Source organism: Microcaecilia unicolor, chromosome 4 (assembly GCF_901765095.1).
Source record: "Microcaecilia unicolor chromosome 4, aMicUni1.1, whole genome shotgun sequence".
Lineage (NCBI taxonomy): Eukaryota > Metazoa > Chordata > Amphibia > Gymnophiona > Siphonopidae > Microcaecilia > Microcaecilia unicolor.
In genome coordinates, this window is record NC_044034.1 from 275,504,722 (window position 1) to 275,524,343 (window position 19,622).

The 19,622-nt window shown below is 42.3% G+C and overlaps 1 protein-coding gene across 5 annotated transcripts in view; it reads right to left on the reverse strand.

Moving 5' to 3' along the window:
* The window catches only part of OFD1 (OFD1 centriole and centriolar satellite protein), a 136,260-nt gene that overhangs the window by 24,499 nt on the left and 92,139 nt on the right, over positions 1–19,622 (reverse strand). For all 5 annotated transcript variants that reach the window (XM_030201583.1, XM_030201582.1, XM_030201581.1 and 2 more), the window contains one exon: positions 15,871–15,990. In XM_030201583.1, the coding sequence (XP_030057443.1) occupies positions 15,871–15,990 (120 nt within the window). The remainder of the gene's footprint in view (positions 1–15,870; positions 15,991–19,622) is intronic.

The following is a 19,622-nucleotide window of genomic DNA, read 5'->3' on the forward strand; positions in this document are numbered from 1 at the left end:
CACTGTTTGTGACAGATATAGTCCAATAATTTTCTTGTTTAGTGTGCAAAACTCGTCACAAAGCATGGATGATCCTGTCCTTCAGTATGTATCGCTAGCTTTTTTCCAAACACGACAACGACAGCCTAAGATCCTCCTCTCCAGCAGAAAATCACAGAAGAGTACACCTTGCATGTGGCTGTTTATTTCTTACTTCCCAACACTAACCAAATCATTAAACTAACTTAGATTGTGAGCCCTCCTGGGACAGAGAAATATCCAGAGTACCTGAATGTAACTCACCTTGAGCTACTACTGAAAAAGGTGTGAGCAAAATCTAAATAAATAAAATAAATGTCAATGCAAAAACCTTATTAGAACACCCATCACCCCACTTGCAACTTAGAACTTGGTGACATGTGCCCTTCTGCCAGTTCCATACTGATATATATAGATATATAGATAGATAGATATAAATATAGAGATAGATATATTCACAAATGTTATCCCTAAGCCCTATTGTCAGTTATTTCAAAATCATCCTTTTATGGGATAATGTATCAAAAGCTTTAGAAAAATCCAAATAAATACAGTGGTGGAAATAAGTATTTGATCCCTTGCTGATTTTGTAAGTTTGCCCACTGACAAAGACATGAGCAGCCCATAATTGAAGGGTAGGTTATTGGTAACAGTGAGAGATAGCACATCACAAATTAAATCCGGAAAATCACATTGTGGAAAGTATATGAATTTATTTGCATTCTGCAGAGGGAAATAAGTATTTGATCCCCCACCAACCAGTAAGAGATCTGGCCCCTACAGACCAGGTAGATGCTCCAAATCAACTCGTTACCTGCATGACAGACAGCTGTCGGCAATGGTCACCTGTATGAAAGACACCTGTCCACAGACTCAGTGAATCAGTCAGACTCTAACCTCTACAAAATGGCCAAGAGCAAGGAGCTGTCTAAGGATGTCAGGGACAAGATCATACACCTGCACAAGGCTGGAATGGGCTACAAAACCATCAGTAAGACGCTGGGCGAGAAGGAGACAACTGTTGGTGCCATAGTAAGAAAATGGAAGAAGTACAAAATGACTGTCAATCGACAAAGATCTGGGGCTCCACGCAAAATCTCACCTCGTGGGGTATCCTTGATCATGAGGAAGGTTAGAAATCAGCCTACAACTACAAGGGGGGAACTTGTCAATGATCTCAAGGCAGCTGGGACCACTGTCACCACGAAAACCATTGGTAACACATTACGACATAACGGATTGCAATCCTGCAGTGCCCGCAAGGTCCCCCTGCTCCGGAAGGCACATGTGACGGCCCGTCTGAAGTTTGCCAGTGAACACCTGGATGATGCCGAGAGTGATTGGGAGAAGGTGCTGTGGTCAGATGAGACAAAAATTGAGCTCTTTGGCATGAACTCAACTCGCCGTGTTTGGAGGAAGAGAAATGCTGCCTATGACCCAAAGAACACCGTCCCCACTGTCAAGCATGGAGGTGGAAATGTTATGTTTTGGGGGTGTTTCTCTGCTAAGGGCACAGGACTACTTCACCGCATCAATGGGAGAATGGATGGGGCCATGTACCGTACAATTCTGAGTGACAACCTCCTTCCCTCCGCCAGGGCCTTAAAAATGGGTCGTGGCTGGGTCTTCCAGCACGACAATGACCCAAAACATACAGCCAAGGCAACAAAGGAGTGGCTCAGGAAGAAGCACATTAGGGTCATGGAGTGGCCTAGCCAGTCACCAGACCTTAATCCCATTGAAAACTTATGGAGGGAGCTGAAGCTGCGAGTTGCCAAGCGACAGCCCAGAACTCTTAATGATTTAGAGATGATCTGCAAAGAGGAGTGGACCAAAATTCCTCCTGACATGTGTGCAAACCTCATCATCAACTACAGAAGACGTCTGACCGCTGTGCTTGCCAACAAGGGTTTTGCCACCAAGTATTAGGTCTTGTTTGCCAGAGGGATTAAATACTTATTTCCCTCTGCAGAATGCAAATAAATTCATATACTTTCCACAATGTGATTTTCCGGATTTAATTTGTGATGTGCTATCTCTCACTGTTACCAATAACCTACCCTTCAATTATGGGCTGCTCATGTCTTTGTCAGTGGGCAAACTTACAAAATCAGCAAGGGATCAAATACTTATTTCCACCACTGTACTTGTTTCCCACGTCAAGTGTGCTAAATCCAGTACAACCAGCTTACAGGCCATGCTACTTCTAAACCCAGGCAGGACTAGCCATACCACTAAATAGACAAGCATCCATCTAGGGCAGCAGAATTTGTGGGAGAGGGTGGCAGCACAGCACCAGTGCAGCATCACTCAAAAGCCACTGTTAGCACAGCAGCGAGCCTTTGACCACCCAGATGCAATTAAGCTCTACTGCGTCCCATCCCTTCTGAAAAACTCTGCTTCAGAAGAGGTGGGATAGGGCAGACCTTGATCTCACGCAGGTGCTCAAAGGCCTTGCATTGTTCTGCATCTCCTTTTAATGCAGCCTGAGGAGGAGGATGAAGACAGAATGAGGATTGTGGTGTTAGTGGCAATGTCAGGGGGAAAGGAAAGGGAAGATGCTGGACATGGCACAAAGGGGGTGGGAAAGGAGAGATGCTGGACACCTGGTGGCTATGAACAGAAGATAAGGAATAATGCTGTACACAAGGAGGAGGGAAGAGGAGATGCTGAACACCTGGGAGGTTAGAGGAGATGAACACCTGGGGTCTGGGAAGAGAAGAGAAGGAATAATGCTGGAAACGGGGAGAAGGGGAGATGCTGGACATTAGGGGTTTTGGGAGGTTCCACATGGCTAAAGAATCACCTAGGGTGCCAGATACCCTTGGGCTGGCCCTGTGCCCAGCCTGTTTCTGTGAGGTTAGTTGATCTGAGGCCAATATATATCCCTTTTTGAACATTCCAAAGAAATAAGACCTCAATGCATACTGAAATTGCACAAACAGAACTCATTATTTGAAAGTTCTTCAATGCTGCCTATTATGGTTTCTATTTGTATTATACTGACATTTATCATATTTCTGTTATATGATTGTTTTACAGGACTGTTAAATCTTTATATCTGATGCTGTATCATGTAAGTCCTCTTACTAGGATTTAATTTGTCGTCTCCAAGTTTATCTTATTTCCCGTGCTAGCCCAGGGTGAATCTGCTCAGTTCTGATCCCTTAAAAAGTTATGCAAGAGCCTGTGGGTCCTTTAAACTCTCCCAAATTATGCAAATCTCATTTGTACCCTCAAGCAGTTAACCATCAGTACTGATATTTCTTTCATCTTTCTCCCCAGTAATTTTGTTGCCAGCTCTACCCAGAAGGCTGCATTCCTGCATCTCTCTTCATCCTTTTATAATTTAAGATTAGCTAATATAGTTTGGGGCTGGTGTTTCTATCTTTAGCTCCCTGTATCCTTTCAGCTTATGTGATCAGTCACACAACTCTACATATTTGGTCTTAAAAGGCTTATTAAGTTCCTTCTCCTTGTTACTTTAAAAACCTCCCTTACTTCATTTCATTCTGTTTGCTTCCCATTTGTATTCACACTTGTCTTTGTAAACTCTGTTGAAATACTTCCCTTTTTACTTTTGGTATCTTTTCTAGTGAATTTTGTTTCTTCCTTCTTCTATTGAGCATCTATGCCAAATTAATTGGGGAATGACAAAAACAAATAGGGTATAAGCAGCAGTGTAAATTTCAGCAGGAAGTACATGCATAAATGCTGGTATTGTAGTCATCATTCATGCGCATAAATGACAATAATCCAGTTATGCGATATTGTGTAAGTACACACCTATCTTTGTTTACAGGTGGATATTCACATGGGCAGTCTGGGTGGGGTGCATATGCACATAACTTATAGAATACTATGTTATGTAAGTATCTCCCCAATCTAGGTTCAAGCATTTACACTAGCTCTATTGTTGGCGTAACCGCTCACGCCTGAATATATGGGCATGATACTCAATTACACTAGTATTCTATAAAGGCTTCAAATAGGTGCCCCTGTACAGAATTCCCTTGTGAAGGGCAGTTCTATAACCTAAGCGCCTACATTTACACTGCGTTCCCTCACCCCCCCTCACCCCCCGATTCTACACAGCGTGACTTAAGTTTCGCGCACAAATCCAGTCGTATTCTGGATTTGTGCAAACACCTTAAGTTAATAAAGCCAATCAGTGACAATAAATGCCAATTAAAAAGTAATTATTGACACTAATTACAATTTATGCATGCAAGTGTCTAAGCATATTCTGTGACGTGATGTGTGTAAATTCTAAATCGTAAAGCTGAAAAGGAGCAATGGAATGCGAGGGTCATGGGCATTTCTAAAATCTATGCACGTTGTTATAGAATACACCCGGTCTGCGCCTAATTTATGCGATGGCATTTGCACCAAGTTTTAATTGGCGTAACTGCCTGTAACTAAATTTAGTCGCATGGACGGGTGCTTGGCCTGTTCTATAAAATTTAGGCGTACTTTATAAAATACACCTAGGCATATTTTGTTTCAGCGTGGATTTTTTATGTGTGATAAATCTATTCTAGTCCTACGTGTGTAAATGTTTACAGTACTAGCACTTGTGTGTAGTTGTGCACATATACCCGTACAAATGCTAGCAGGGCCCTTACATGCTATTCTGCAAATACCTGCTCAACTTACAAAGCGCATGTTTGCAAGAAGTTACACACGTCCATGCCATATTTAGGTGCCCACACTTATGCCAGCTCTTTGGCTGGTGCAATTGTGGGTACCTAAGTATTAGGAGTGCTGATACTGGGTTCCTTTATTAAGTGGCTCTGAATGCCCACTGTTGAGGTGCCTAAATGAAGGCACCAATTGTATAATTACCTCCATTATGCCTAATAACGCTAAGAAATATTACTGCTGAAGCTTGAAATCCTCTAGTAAGGCTGATAAGATAACACAAAGCATGTTGAAAATTCCACATTAGCAGCAAGTCTGAATGTATTAAAGTTGAAACCTCAGGAATCAGCCACTGCAGTCATGATGTTGCAAATCTCCTCCCTAGTAAAGAAATTGTTTTTTTCTGCGAAGGAAACTTTGTTGCATCCAAAGCTACTTTGAGAAAGATCAATTCAAACTCCTGGTAAAGGCACACTTACTCTCACAACTGGATTACTGTAATCTTGGTTATTTGGGCTGCACTAAGGTCCACCTGAAACGACTACAGACCGTACAGAACACAGTAGTTCACTTGATATTTGGCTTAACTAAACACAACAGAATTTCTTTATTAAACTTCACTGGTTGTCCATTGAGGCTAGAGTTCTTTTTAAATTGGCCTGTTTTTTTTTTATATAAGATATTACTTATATAAGATTATGGACTGATGCCATAAGTATTTATACTCTCATTCCCAATTTACTGTCTCCTTAAGAGACAGAAGGCTAAATTGTCCAACTGTGTTTTCCTTTCTTCACCAACACGAAGGAAAAGACTAAAAATATTTGAAAAGATACTGGCATTTCAAGCTATCAGTCATTAGAAAAAGTTTGCTATGTGACATTTTGGTTATCTTATTCTTATCTATCATTTAGAAAGATATTAAAACTCTGCTCTTTCAGAAATGTGTACTAAAAAAAGGTTTATTTTTTTTAATTTTATGAAATGTTTATTAAAAAACCACAAAATACAATCAAGTAACAGTGCTTACAAGAAACTAGGTGGTACAACAGAACTAATTCCAAGACCCCCATCCACCCATCCAGGAACTCAAACATAAACCCATAGGCCATACCGCACTGTTCCTTCACGGTGATCCCCGGAAAACCTTTTTAAAATAACTCCATGTGCCACCCCTCCACCCTCTCAGTGCTCCAGTTCATAAATTTAGCAAAAAACTAAGCGCTCCATGAGGAAATCCATCCCAAATCAAAGACAACACTTGTTGAAATGTCTCCACGCCCTCGGCGACCCCCCTTCTTGACATCCATCAACTGAAAAAGTTCATTACGCCATTCCGTCAGGGAAGGCGGAAGTGGCTGTCTCCAGTTCTGAAGAATACACTTTCGTGCCAGTAGAAAGTATTTACGTAAAAGAGCTTTGGCGTGTCTATTAGTACTCATGTGGGTTAGAAAAAAGTAACACATCAGCTCGCAGTTGAATATGTTTACCCAAAGCAGCTGACAAGATAGACACAACTCTCCTCTAAAACAGCTAGATCAACACACAGGACCAAAACATATAAGCCAAATGAGCAGGACTTACCCCACACCAGGGGCAAACAGCTGAGTCTGATATCTGTGCACAATAGACCCACTACGGCGAAATAAACATAAGTTTCTATAAAAAGATTTTCAACCATAATTTTAATTAAGAACATAAGGGTAGCCATACTGAGTCAGACCAATGGTCCATCAAGCCCAGTATCCTGTTTTCCAAACAGTGGCCAAGCCAGGTCACAAGTACTTGGCAGAAACCCAAATCGTGGCAACACTCCAAACTACAAATCCCAGGGCAAGCAGTTGCTTCCCCGTGTCTGTCTCAATAGCAGAGTATGAACTTTTCCTCAAGGAATTTGTCCAAACATTTTTTAAACCCAAATATGCTAACAGCTGTTACCACATCCTCCGGCAAAGAGTTCCAGAGTTTAATTATTCGTTGAGTGAAAAAATATTTCCTCCTATTTGTTTTAAAAGTATTTCCATGTAACTTCCTAGAGTGTCCCCTAGTTTTTGTACTTTTGGAATGAGTAAAAAATCAATTTACTTTTATTCGTTCTACACCACTCAGGATTTTGTAGACCTCAATCATATCCCTCCTCATCTGTTTTTTTTCCAAGCTGAAGAGCCCTAACCTCTTTAATTGTCCACATTAAATTTCATCTGCCATTTGGATGCTCAGTCTTCCAGTTTCCAAAGGTCTTCCTGCAATATTTCACAGTCCGCATGTGTTTTAACAACCTTGAATAGTTTTCATCTCCAAATTTAATCACCTCACTCGTCATTCCGATTTCCAAATCATTTATAAATATGTTAAATAGCACCAGTCCCATTACAGATCTCTGCAGCATTCCACTGTTCACCCTCCTCCACTGAGAGAAATGACCATTTAACCCTACCCTCTGTTTTCCGTCCAGTAACCAGTTCTTAATCCACATCAGAACCTTGTCTCCTATCCCATGACTCTTTAATCTTCTCAGGAGTCTCTCTTGAAGAACTTTATCAAAATCCTTCTGAAAATCTACATACACTACATTAACCGGCTCACTTTTATCCACAAGTCTATTCCTGCCTTAAAAGAAATGAACAAATTTGTGAGGCAAGACTTCCCTCAGCTGAACCCATGATGACTCTGTCCCATTAAACCATGTTTGTCTACATGTTCTGTAATTTTATTCTTTGTTTCCACTATTTTGCCCGGCACCGACGTCAGGCTTACCGGTCTATAATTTCCCGGATCATCCTTAGAATCCTTTTCAAAAATCGGCGTCACATTGGCCACCCTCCAATCTTCAGGTACTACAGACGATTTTAACGACAGGTTACACATAACTAACAGCAGACCAGCAATTTCATGCTTGAGTTCTTTGATTTCCCTTGGATATGTGCCATCCGGTCCAGGCGATTTACTACTCTTTAATTTGTCAATTTGGCTCAGTACATCTTCCAGGTTCACCAAGATTTCTTTCAGTTCCTCTGCATCATCCTTGAAAACCATTTTTGGTACAGACAGATCTCTTACATCTTCTTCTGTAAAGACAAAAGCAAAGATTCATTCAGTTTCTCTGCTATGGCATTGTCCTCCCTGGCCCCCCCTTTTTGCTCCTTCATCATCTAACGTTCCCATGGATTCCCTTACAGGCTTTCTGCTTCTGATGTACCTGAAAAAGTTGTTACTATGAGTTTTAGCCTCTGTGGCAAGTTTCTCTTTATATTCTCTTTTAGCCTTCTTTATTAATGCTTTGCATCTGACTTGCCAATGCTTATGTTGCTTCTTATTTTCTTCATTTGGGTCCTTTTTCCATTTCCAACCGCTCATTTTTAACTGTCCTCCCAGAGGATTGTTCTGGCTCTTGATGTTACTGTTACCTACTGTGAACTACAAGGTGTAAGTGGGATATAAGATCAGATGTTATGTTATTTCCAGAGGAAACTGGAGAGTCATGGGATAGAAGGTAGTGTCCTGTTGTGGATTAAAAACTGGTTAAAAGATAGAAAACAAAGAGTAGGGTTAAATGGTCAGTATTCTCAATGGAGAAGGGTAGTTAGTGGGGTTCCCCAGGGGTCTGTGCTGGGACCGCTGCTTTTTAACATATTTATAAATGAATTAGAGATGGGAGTAACTAGTGAGGTAATTAAATTTGCTGACGACACAAAGTTATTCAAAGTAGTTAAATCCAAGGAGGATTGTGAAAAATGACGAGGACCTTATGAGACTGAGAGACTGGGCGTCTAAATGGCAGATGACGTTTAATGTGAGCAAGTGCAAAGTGATGCATGTGGGAAAGAGGAACCCGAATTATAGCTACATCATGCAAGGTTCCACGTTAGGAGTCAGCAACCAAGAAAGGGACCCAGCTGTCATCGTTGATGATACATTGAAACCTTCTACTCAGTGTGCTGCGGCGGCGGCTAAGAAAGCAAATACAATGTTAGGTATTATTAGGAAAGGAATGGAAAACAAAAATGAGGATGTTAAAATGCCTTTGTATCGCTCCATGGTGCGACCACACCTCAAATATTGTGTTCAATTCTGGTCACCGCATCTTAAAAAAGATATAGTGGAATTAGAAAAGGTGTAGAGAAGGGCGTTGAAAATGATAAAGGGGATGGGACAACTTCCCTATGAGGAAAGGCTAAAGCAGCTGGGGCTCTTCAGCTTGGAGAAAAGATGGCAGAGGGGAGATATGATAGAGATCTATAAAATAATGAGTGGAGTGGAACAGGTAGACGTGAATCATTTGTTTACTCTTTCCAAAAATACTAGGACTAGGGGGCATGCGATGAATCTACAAAGTAGTAAATTTAAAACGAATTGTAGAAAATTTTTCTTCACTCAACATGTAATTCAACTCTGGAATTCGTTGCCAGAAAATGTAGCAAAGGCAGTTAGCTTAGCAGAGTTTCAAAAAGGTAAAATCCACTATTTTCTATGATAGGCAGCATAAAATGTTTTGTACTTTTTGGGGGGACCTTGCCAGGTATTTGTGACTTGGATTGGCCACTGTTGGAAGCAGGGTGCTGGGCTTGATGGACCTTTGGTCTGTCCCAGTATGGCAATACTTATGTACCTATGTCTATATCTAGTGCATAAATATGGGTCTCTTATGATAGAGATGTTTAAATAACTCTGTGGCATAAATGAACAGGAGGCGAGTCTCTTTCAATTGAAAGGAAGCTCTGGAATGAGGAGGCATGAAGGTGAAAGGGGACAGATAGGAGTAACCTGAGGAAATACTTATTCACTGAAAGGATGGTAAATTTGTGGAACGGCTTCGCAGTAGAAGCTGTGGAGACGAAAACAGCATCTGAATTCAAGAGAGCTTGGAACTAGTACATAGGATCTCCAAGGGAGTGAAAGGGATAGTACAGGGGTAGGCAACTCCGGTCCTCAAGAGCCACAGGCAGGTCAGGTTTTCAGGATATCCACAATGAATATGCAGGAGATAGATTTGCAAGCACTGCCTCCATGGTTATGCAAATCTATCTCCTGCATATTCATTGTGGATATTCTGAAAACCTGACCTGCCTGCGGCTCTTGAGGACCAGAGTTGCCTACCCCTGGGATAGTAGATGGCATAGATGGGCAGACTAGATAAGGCCATGTGGTCTTCATCTGCCTTCATTTTTCTATGTTTCTATGGTTAAGAGTCATCTCAGCCTCATCAAAAGATGCACTGTGACAGGGAGGCTGGAATGACTGACATTCTGAAAATTGTCCACTATCTATTTTACTTGGTTTGCAGTTGTCAAAACTTTTCTTTTGAAAGCCCTCAACTCTAGACCTACCATTTCCTTCAGAATCAGATGTAAACAGGCACATAGGCAGCTGTCTGAAGAGGTTTTGTTTCTTTTACGTTAGAGAACAGGCACTGCATCTTAGCAGATGTTTCTACTTTTACTGCTTTTATGTTTCTCCTGTGTTAAACTATTTTTTGGCAGCAAGCTAGAAAGAGGAAACAGCTGAGCAGCAGAGCCAAAATCCAAATGAAAAGCTTGTGTGCTATAGACATGCTTTACCCTGCACCAGCCTTTTATGACAACATGAGTCCTTTTACTGCAGACACAGAGGGCAATTCTCAGACCCTATTATCCCAGGTTACCCAGATTAAACTATTTTCAAATGGCCCTCAAATTGTATTATGAACTCTGATTCACTACTTTAATGAATGTATTAGTTTTAATTGAACACAAAAATACTACCCCTCCCCTCAATTCAACAGTCCACGTATTCACTCAAGTATTTATATACCGCTTAGACCTATGCAGTTTACAGTTTCATTTTACAGGTACTAAGTCTGTCCCTAGTAGGCTCACAGTCTAAGTAGTACGTTGTACTACTGTTGTACCTGGGGCAATGGAGGGTTAAGTGACTTGCCCAGTGTCACACAGAGCTGCAGAGGGGATTGAACCTCGTTCCCCAGGATCTCAACCCACTGCCGACCATCAGGCAGCAGTGGGAATCAAGCCCAGTTCCCCAGGTCCACAACCTGCTACACTAACCATTAGGCCACTCCTCCATTGACAGTATGAGGGCAAAAGCTTTTTAGAAATCCTGTTGCAGCCATGGACTCTGGTCCTGCTGCAAAGCAGGTTCAAAATTTGTACATCCACGCATACTGGCGGCACAGCTGGCCTCAAAATTGCCAAGGTAAATTCTATGGGCAGTTTCCCTGTGAAAATATACTTGCTGGCCCTGAGCAGGGTTTTAAAATTGCGCCCTATGGAGGTAATTTTTCTATAGTTCTTTTCGTGTGTAAGGTATGTTTGATGCACAGACACATGCGCTTATAAAACTAAATGCAGGAATGCACACAAAAAGCTAGGTGCACTACAAGATAGCACCTACTTACATATAAAATGATGGCAGAACAAACCCACATGGCAGGGCTTCCCAAACTGGGGGTTGTGGCCTAAGCCAGAAGTACACAAGTTTGATATTATAATGCTCCTTGACGATTTCACCAACATCGCTGTGGCCATGACTGTGACCATAGGGTCATTGCCCAAAAAAGACTGGTAAACACTGCCATATAGGGAAAGGGAAATGGGACTTGATATACCGCCTTTCTGAGGTTTTTGCAACTACATTCAAAGCGGTTTACATATATTCAGGTACTTATTTTGTACCAGGGGCAATGGAGGGTTAAGTGACTTGCCCAGAGTCACAAGGAGCTGCAGTGGGAATCAAACTCATTCCCCAGGATCAAAGTCCACTGCACTAACCACTAGGCTACTGCTCCATTCCTATCCAACAGCCTATCCAATCTGCCCATCCATACCATCTTCTGTGCTTGTCCCATGCTTTCTTGGTCAGATACAGTCTTTGTCTCCACCACCTCCTCTGGGAAGCCATTCCACCCAACCACCTCCCTTTCTGCAAAGAAGCATTTCTTTAGATTACTCTTTTGTCTGTCCCTTTTCATCTCTATCCTATGCCCTCTCATTCCAAAACTTCCTTTCAACTGAAAGAGGCCTGCTTCCTGTGTATTTATGCCAAGGAGATATTTAAATGTCTCCCCTCACCCACCTTTCTTCCAAAGTACACATACTGAGATCATTAAGTCTGTTCCCATATGCTATATCATGAAGATCACTGACCATTTCAGTAGGCACACTCTACCCCAACTAACTCCATCCTATTTATATCTTTTGGAAGGTAATTAAACAGTCTCCAGAATTGTACACAGTACTCCAAATGAGATTTCACTATAGACTTCTACAAAGGTACTATCACTTCCTTTTCCTCCTCGCCATCCATCACTCTATTCATCCTTTACTACCTGTTTGGCCTCCTTAAGATCATCAGAAACAAATCAATCATTCCCAGGTCCCGCTGATTTTTCATGCAGAGAAGTACCTTACCTCCCATATACTGTACTGCTCCCTTGGGTTTTTGCAGCCGAAAATGCATGACCCTTTATTTTTTAGCATGGAATCTTATCTGTCAAATTCTAGACCATCTGCAAGCTTCACTAGATCCTCCTTCATGTTATCCATATCCTCCGAGGTGTATATCGTACTGCAGATTTTGGCATCATCTGCAAAGAGGCAGACCTTATCCAACAAACCTTCTGTATATTGCTCACAAAAATGATAAAAAGAACACAATGTAGATTCATTTATACATAAGTACATAAGTATTGCCATACTGGGAAAAACCAAAGGTCCATCAAGCCCAGCATCCTGTTTCCAACAGTGGCCAATCCTGGTCACAAATACCTGGCAAGATCCCAAAAAAGTACAAAACATTCTATACTGCTTATCCCAGAAATAGTGGATTTTCCCCAAGTCCATTTAATAATGGTCTATGGACTTTTCCTTTAGGAAGCTGTCCAAACCTTTTTTAAACTTCGCTAAGCTAACCGCCTTTACCACATTCTCTGGCAACGAATTCCAGAGTTTAATTACATGTTGAGTGAAGAAACATTTTCTCCAATTCATTTTAAATGTATTACTTTGTAGCTTCATCGCATGCCCCCTAGTCCTAGTATTTTGGAATACTATCCTGCTTATTTTCAAAAGGAGAAAAACGCCCATGTTCGGGAGATGGGCATTCGTTTCCCGTGGGCGGCCAAATCGGTATAATCGAAAGCCAATTTTGGTCGTCTTCAACTGCACTCTGTCGCAGGAACGGATAAAGTTGATGGGGGCATGTCGGAGGCGTAGTGAAGGCGGGACTGGGGCGTTTTTAGCGAGAATTTAGGACACTTTTTTTGGACCCTTTTTTCTCATGAACAGGTCCCAAAAAAGTGCCCTAAATGACCAGATGACCACCGGAGGGAATCGGGAATCACCTCCCCTGACTCCCCCAGTGGTCACTAATCCCCTCCCACCAAAAAAAAACCCACTTGCAAAAACCTTATTTCCCAGCCTCTATGCCACCCTCAAATTCCGTACCCACCTCCATGACAGCAGAATGTGTTTGATCCTCTCACAGCCTTTCCCTGGGTCAGATGTGGCTCTCGGGTGCACTGCAGGGTCACATCAGCATTGCATTGTGGTGGGTGTAGGGTATTGGGCTCCGTGATTTCACTAGCTTGTGTTAGTCTCACGATGTTGGTAGTTGGTAGGGTCTTCTCCCATGGTGCTTTTCCCTCTGCTTACTTGGTCAGAGTGCGCCCTGTTTTGTTTCCAGTAGTCCACGAGGTAGTGGCCTTTTTTGTAAGTCCGTTTTAGATCCCTTTCGTGGGTTAGCCACATTACAGAACTTAGTTCTTACCTTGAATGTTGCTGAAAGAGGGCATTGTACACCATTCTGCCAGCTCTGACCTACTGCTAATCTTAGTACCAGGGAGACTCGTTGCCAGTGGGGCACAACCTCTGATCTGCAGTTAACTGTGAGTAAACACGGTTATTGAAATAAAGGACGTTTTCAGCAAGATTAGTCTTACGGTGTGAACTGCTGTGCCAAGGTTATACAGCAGCAACAAGTCCTGTCCCTGGAGCAGTTTTAGTGGGTAATGCAGTGCACTTCAGGCAGGCGGACCCAGGCCCATCCACCCCTACCTGTACCACTTGTGGTGGTAAATGGGAGCCCTCTATCCCCCCCAAACCCACTGAACCCACATGTAAGTGCCCCCTTCACCATTAAGTGCTATGGTAATGGTGTTGAGTTGTGGGGAGTGGGTTTTGGGGGGGATTTGGGGGTCTCAGCACCCAAGGTAAAGGAGCTATGCACCTGGGAGGTAATTTAATGTTTTTTCCTATTTTTTAAAAGTGCCCCCTAGGGTGCCCGGTTGGTGTCCTGGCATGTGAGGGGGACCAGTGCACTATGAATCCTGGCCCCTCCCACGACCTAAAGCCTTGGATTTGGTCGTTTTTGAGCTGGGATGCTTCGGTTTCAATTATCGCTGTAAAACGAAAACGCCCAGCTCAAACAAACGTCCACATCTCAAAAACGCCCACATCCAATGCATTTGCCTGACACAAACCGTATTTTCGAGACTACAGATAAACCTCCATCTTTTTCGAAAATACGATTCGGCCCACCCCTTCACGACCCGTTCTCGGAGATGGACGTTCTTACACATGGGCGTTTGCGTTCGATTATGCCCCTCCACGTGTTTTTGCCTCCAACGCAATCTTTTTTTCGAAGTCCTTTTTCGCCTTCCTTATCAGCACTCTGCTCTTAGTCAAGAAGCTTATTTTATTGTACTGGGTATCTGAGGATTCGCCACCCTGGCAACACTGGTTGGCCCAGATGTGAGACCTTGCTCACTTTGAAATACTGGCGTACCATAAGTCCTACAATGTTGAGATAAAAGTTTATGTTGCCATTTGGCATTCCTTCTTAGATAAATATGTTAACTCGACCTTCCATTTCCATTTTGTAGTACTGGTAATGATAGGGGGGGAGGGAGGGAAGCATTAAGGCACCGTGGTGGGGGTATGTTGTATGTTGGTTGGATCTGCAAGTGTGTGACTGTGGTAGTTGTTGGTTGGATGGGGTGGCTGGGTGATAGTCAGGGAGGGAGAGTTATATACTAAGAAAATGTTACACAGCATGGGTTTTGGAGACATTTCTTTTCATACTTTGCTCTGTGTATTACTGTTATTCAGATGCCTTTAAAAAGAGTTATTTATGTGAGATTTATTCAGGCTAAGGTTTGTAATTGTACATTTGAAGCTCTGTACTGTTTCCAACTACTGCTGTTAATAAACAAATTTACAAAAAAACAACAACACAGGATTATGCTCTGTGGCACACCACTAAATGCCCTTATCTATAGAATGAATTCTACTTTACCACTTTCCTCTGTCACCTCCCACTCAACCAGTTTCTGAATAAGTCATTCAATTTAGGGTTCACACCAAGGGCACTCAGTTTAGTTATAAGTTGCCTATGAGGAACCATGTAAAAGGCAATGCTGAACATCCAGTGTTCTCCCTCAATCCATCTTTCTGGTCACCCAATCAAAGAATTTAATCAAATTCGTCTGACAAGACCTATGTCTAGTAAAACCATGTAACCCGGGATTCTGCAATCTGCTGAATTCCAGAAACTGCTCTATTTTAGCAACATTTCCATTAATTTACTCACCACAGAGGTCAGACTAACCAGCCTGCAGTTCCCAACCTCTTCCACTTTTGTAGAAAGGGACAACCTCTGCCCTTCTCCAGTCCTCTGAGACCACTCCTGACTCAAAAGCAGCACTGAAAAGATCAGACAGCAGAGCTGCCAGAAGTTCCCTAAATTACTTCAGTACCCTCAGAAATATCCCATACAGCCCCATCACTCTGTCTACTTTTAGTGTGGAGGGGCACTTACGATATTTATTTTATTTTATTTTTTTTGTTACATTTGTACCCCACGCTTTCCCACTCATGGCAGGCTCAATGCGGCTTACATGGGGCAATGGAGGGTTAAGTGACTTGCCCAGAGTCACAAGGAGCTGCCTGTGCCTGAAGTGGGAATCGAACTCAGTTCCTCAGGACCAAAGTCCACCACCCTAACCACTAGGCCACTCCTATGACGTATAAATCTATTTGGACTTTTGAAATGATTGCCCTATTATAAAATTTCCCTAACATGAGCAGGCATTATATTCTTAGTTTATAACCAGACAGCAAAATTTGCCACCATCTCTCTAAACAGCATGGAACTTTTTGAGAAAATGTCCTTTGCCATGTAATGGCGGTATTCAGTTTTGTATCTGGGCTGAGAACTCACCTGAAACCTGTTGTGAAGTGGCTATGACTGGCACAGTGGCTGTGACTTGGTTCCAATTGTTAATGTCTCCTGATGGAAATGGTGCATCATTTTCGGCCTGTTCTGGAATGTCCTCCTGATCTACAGACAAATGAACAATGGCTTCATTATTCAAAAAATGATACCAGCTGTCTAGTAGGAATGGCTAGGTTTAGAAACCATAAGCTTCAGCCACTAGATTAATTAAGATGTGCCTCTCTAATGCATTCATAAGGCTGAAAAACAAGACAGTTCAAATAAACAATATTCATTATTTACTTAGGGGGATGACTGACAAATAACATATCCACTGAACAGACTTCTTTACTACAAACCTGGAGACTAATGAATTAGTGTTTGTATCTGACAAGCCAGATCTGGCAGATATCCATAACTAAACATATACACCAGTTAATGTATGTGAAGGTAGGACAAAAAGTTGCATGGCGGGGGGGGGGGGGGGGGGGGGGGGGGGGCAGGGGCGGAGTCAAGATGACGGCCTGAGAAAGTGGTGAGAGTTTGGATCTCTAATGTTGCATGCAAAATGTAAGGGAGTGGTGTGGATCGTTTCCTCACTAATGCAGATTGTAACTTTGAAATCGGTATCTGCCTCTTTGGTCAACGACAATGTTCTGTTTCATAAGAAGATTGAATAGTGGGAAAATTATAACAGAAGACTGAATTTATGTTTTTTGAACTTTCCAAAGCCACTTGGGATGAATCCAGCTGATGTATTTCATAAATATACTGTTGAAAAATATTTAAAATTTCCTTTGAAGCCATTCCTCCTTTAAAAGGCATATTACCTTCTTGTTTCTAAAACAGCATCTGGGGAATTACCAGCTGGTCCTTCACAAGTTGAGAAGATTGATGTTAATAATATCTCAGCCATACTGGAAGACTCACTGACTGATATATCTGAGGCAGCTACTTTATTAGCATCATTTGTCTTTGAGCAAGACTTAATGCTATTCTTGGGCTTTACTTTCAGAATTCATAAACTTTGTTTTGTGGGCAACATATCTGGGTGCATCCTGATGTACATAAGAGCATGCAGGAGAGGAGGAAAGCTTTTTTAGCACTGAGACAGGACACCAAGGACCCTTGGGCTACTTTTCTCTTAACTTATCCCTGCAAGCGTTTGGTCCGTTTTGCTAGAATAAAATATGTTTTCTTCATGCCAGAACAGCTGAAGACTTTCATAGATCTAGGGCAGATCAGTATTGGGACTTCAGGTTTTAAAGAATAATGAAGTTTCATATCTCACATTAAGCTTTACTTTCTATGGTATTTCTCTTTTTTTTTTCTTTTATCTCCTTGATATTTGAATTCTCCCCCCCCCCCCCCCCCCCCCCCCCCCAATTTGTGATCTAAGGAGAACCTTGTTGTTTTTTTTTCATTTTGGATGTGATGATATTCACTATTTCATGCATATGTTGTTTCATAATTCCTGTTACTTTATCGCTTGTGGTTGTATTCTTAAAATTATAAATAATAATAATAATAATAATAAAACAAAAAAGAAAGTTTCGCAGCACTGTGGCTAACAAGCATTTGGGTGGACTGATGTCAGTTCAATTAGTTTTAGAATTCCCCCTTTATGTCTGTCTTTTCTTGGAAAGAATAAGTAAGTCATCTCAATAATTTCTTATGACAGCATGGGACTTGGTAAGGACAATGGGAGTAAGCACCACCTACTGGTTTGCCACAGAGTAAACATACGGCATCTTGTTTTGTGTGAAGCCCTTGATTAGGAAATATGGGTATATTTCTTCTGCAAGGGTATGATGCTAAATTTCAGTAAAATACACCTATAACTTAAGATAAAAGGGTTACCTGAATGAGGGGCATCAGATCCCTTCTCGACTGGGACAACTGCAGTGGAAAAAGCAGTATTTCCTTCTCAATCCCTCCCCTATCATGTAATCGTCTTAATTCCTAATTGAAGAACACTTTTCCAAAACTCAGTCCATTTTTTTTGTCAGTTTTGTGTTGAGAACCACAATCAGGTTTGATGGGAGCTGCTCCTGGCCCCTGCAATGAAGAACTAAGATATGGGAGCACATTCTGAATCCTCAGGGCTTTCTGTCTCCTCTCCACCAACAATCACTAATCTCCAGTAAGGCATCTTACACTAACCACTCCTTATCGTAATTTTGAATCCCTTCTTACTCCCCCCCCCCCCCCCCCCACCTCAGTATTTTGTGCTTCTTTTCTGACTGCCTTAATTTGGTGAAAACTTACATGCTGCAGATCCAACAGCATCTTTCCCTCAGCAGACAGCAGCTTAGAACATGTGAAGTCCAATTTTGCATGGGTCGAAATGGGACACCCAAGTTAGGATGTTAAAAATTTGCAACGTATTACAAAAGGATTAGCTGAACGTGGGAAAATGTGTATTTGGTGGCATGTATAATGAGAACAGTTAACACAAAGTGTAGCATCACTTGGGGCTTTGTACAAATAAACAGTGGCATTTACATCTGTAAGCAGCAGATTTTGCCACCTACCTGTGTAAGTAATGGACTTTGCTAACATGCACTTGGAAGAAGACCCAATTAAGATGTCGAGCTCCAAAACTCAATTTTTTCGCTGTAGAGCTGATTTTGGACACCAGGGAAGTAAATGCAATTCCCCCTCAAATCGCCCCTCCAAACCCCAAGTCCAAAATTAGCAGCTACTCATGCCTGGGAGCAGATGTAAATGCCGAGGGGGAAATTTTTGAAGAATATGTATCTTCTTTGCAAAATGATATCCATCTTTCCTATTTTAAGTTCTATCCAAACCACACTGAGAACTTGCTCCCTTCAGATTTGTGCATGCTGGACGCACACATGAATAAGCAGTACCTTTTATAAAATCACTACTTAAACACACATGTAAACCTTCAAATCGCCACCAAAAAAGTTTTTAAAAAATCTTCCAAACCAATTACAGGTCCAAATAAGCCTGGTAAAACCACAGACACATAACAATATTAGACTGCAGAGGAGCCTGCTCTGTGGATGCTGGTGGCTTCTGAGCATCCTCAATATTGAGTGTGCTCTTTTACTGTGTCCAGGTCAGACAATCAGGCTTATTTTCAAAAGGGATCGCCGGCGATCTTCCAACACAAATCGGGAAATCGCCGGCGATCTCTCAATCCCGGCCAAATCGGTATTATCGAAAGCCGGTGTTGGCCAGGCACAATTGCTATTTCGTTGCGGCGCCGGCCAACCTTCAAGGGGGCGTGTTAGGAAGGTAGCGAAAGCAGGAAGGGGGTTGGGGCGGGGTTACAAGATGGCCGGCTTCACCTTATTATGAAAAAAAAAACGCCAGCTCGAACGAGTATTTCGCCGGGCGGACTTGGTCCATGTATTTTTAGGACCAAGTCCCAAAAAAGAGCCACAACTGACCAGATGACCACCGGAGGGAAGCAGGGATCACCCCCCCTTACTCCCGAAGTGGTCACCAACCCCCTCCCACACACACAAAAAAAAATTAAAACATTTTTTGCAAGCCTGTATGCCAGCCTCAAATGTCATACCCAGCTCCCTGACAGCAGTATGCATGTCCCTGCAGCAGGTTTTAGTGGCTGCAGTGCACTTCAGGCAGCTGGACCCAGGCCCATCCCCCCCTACTTGTTACATTTGTGGTGGTTAATGTTGAGACCTCCAAAACCCACTGTACCCACATGTAGGTGACCCCTTCACCCCTTAGGGCTATGGTAAAGGTGTAGACTTGTGGGCAGTGGG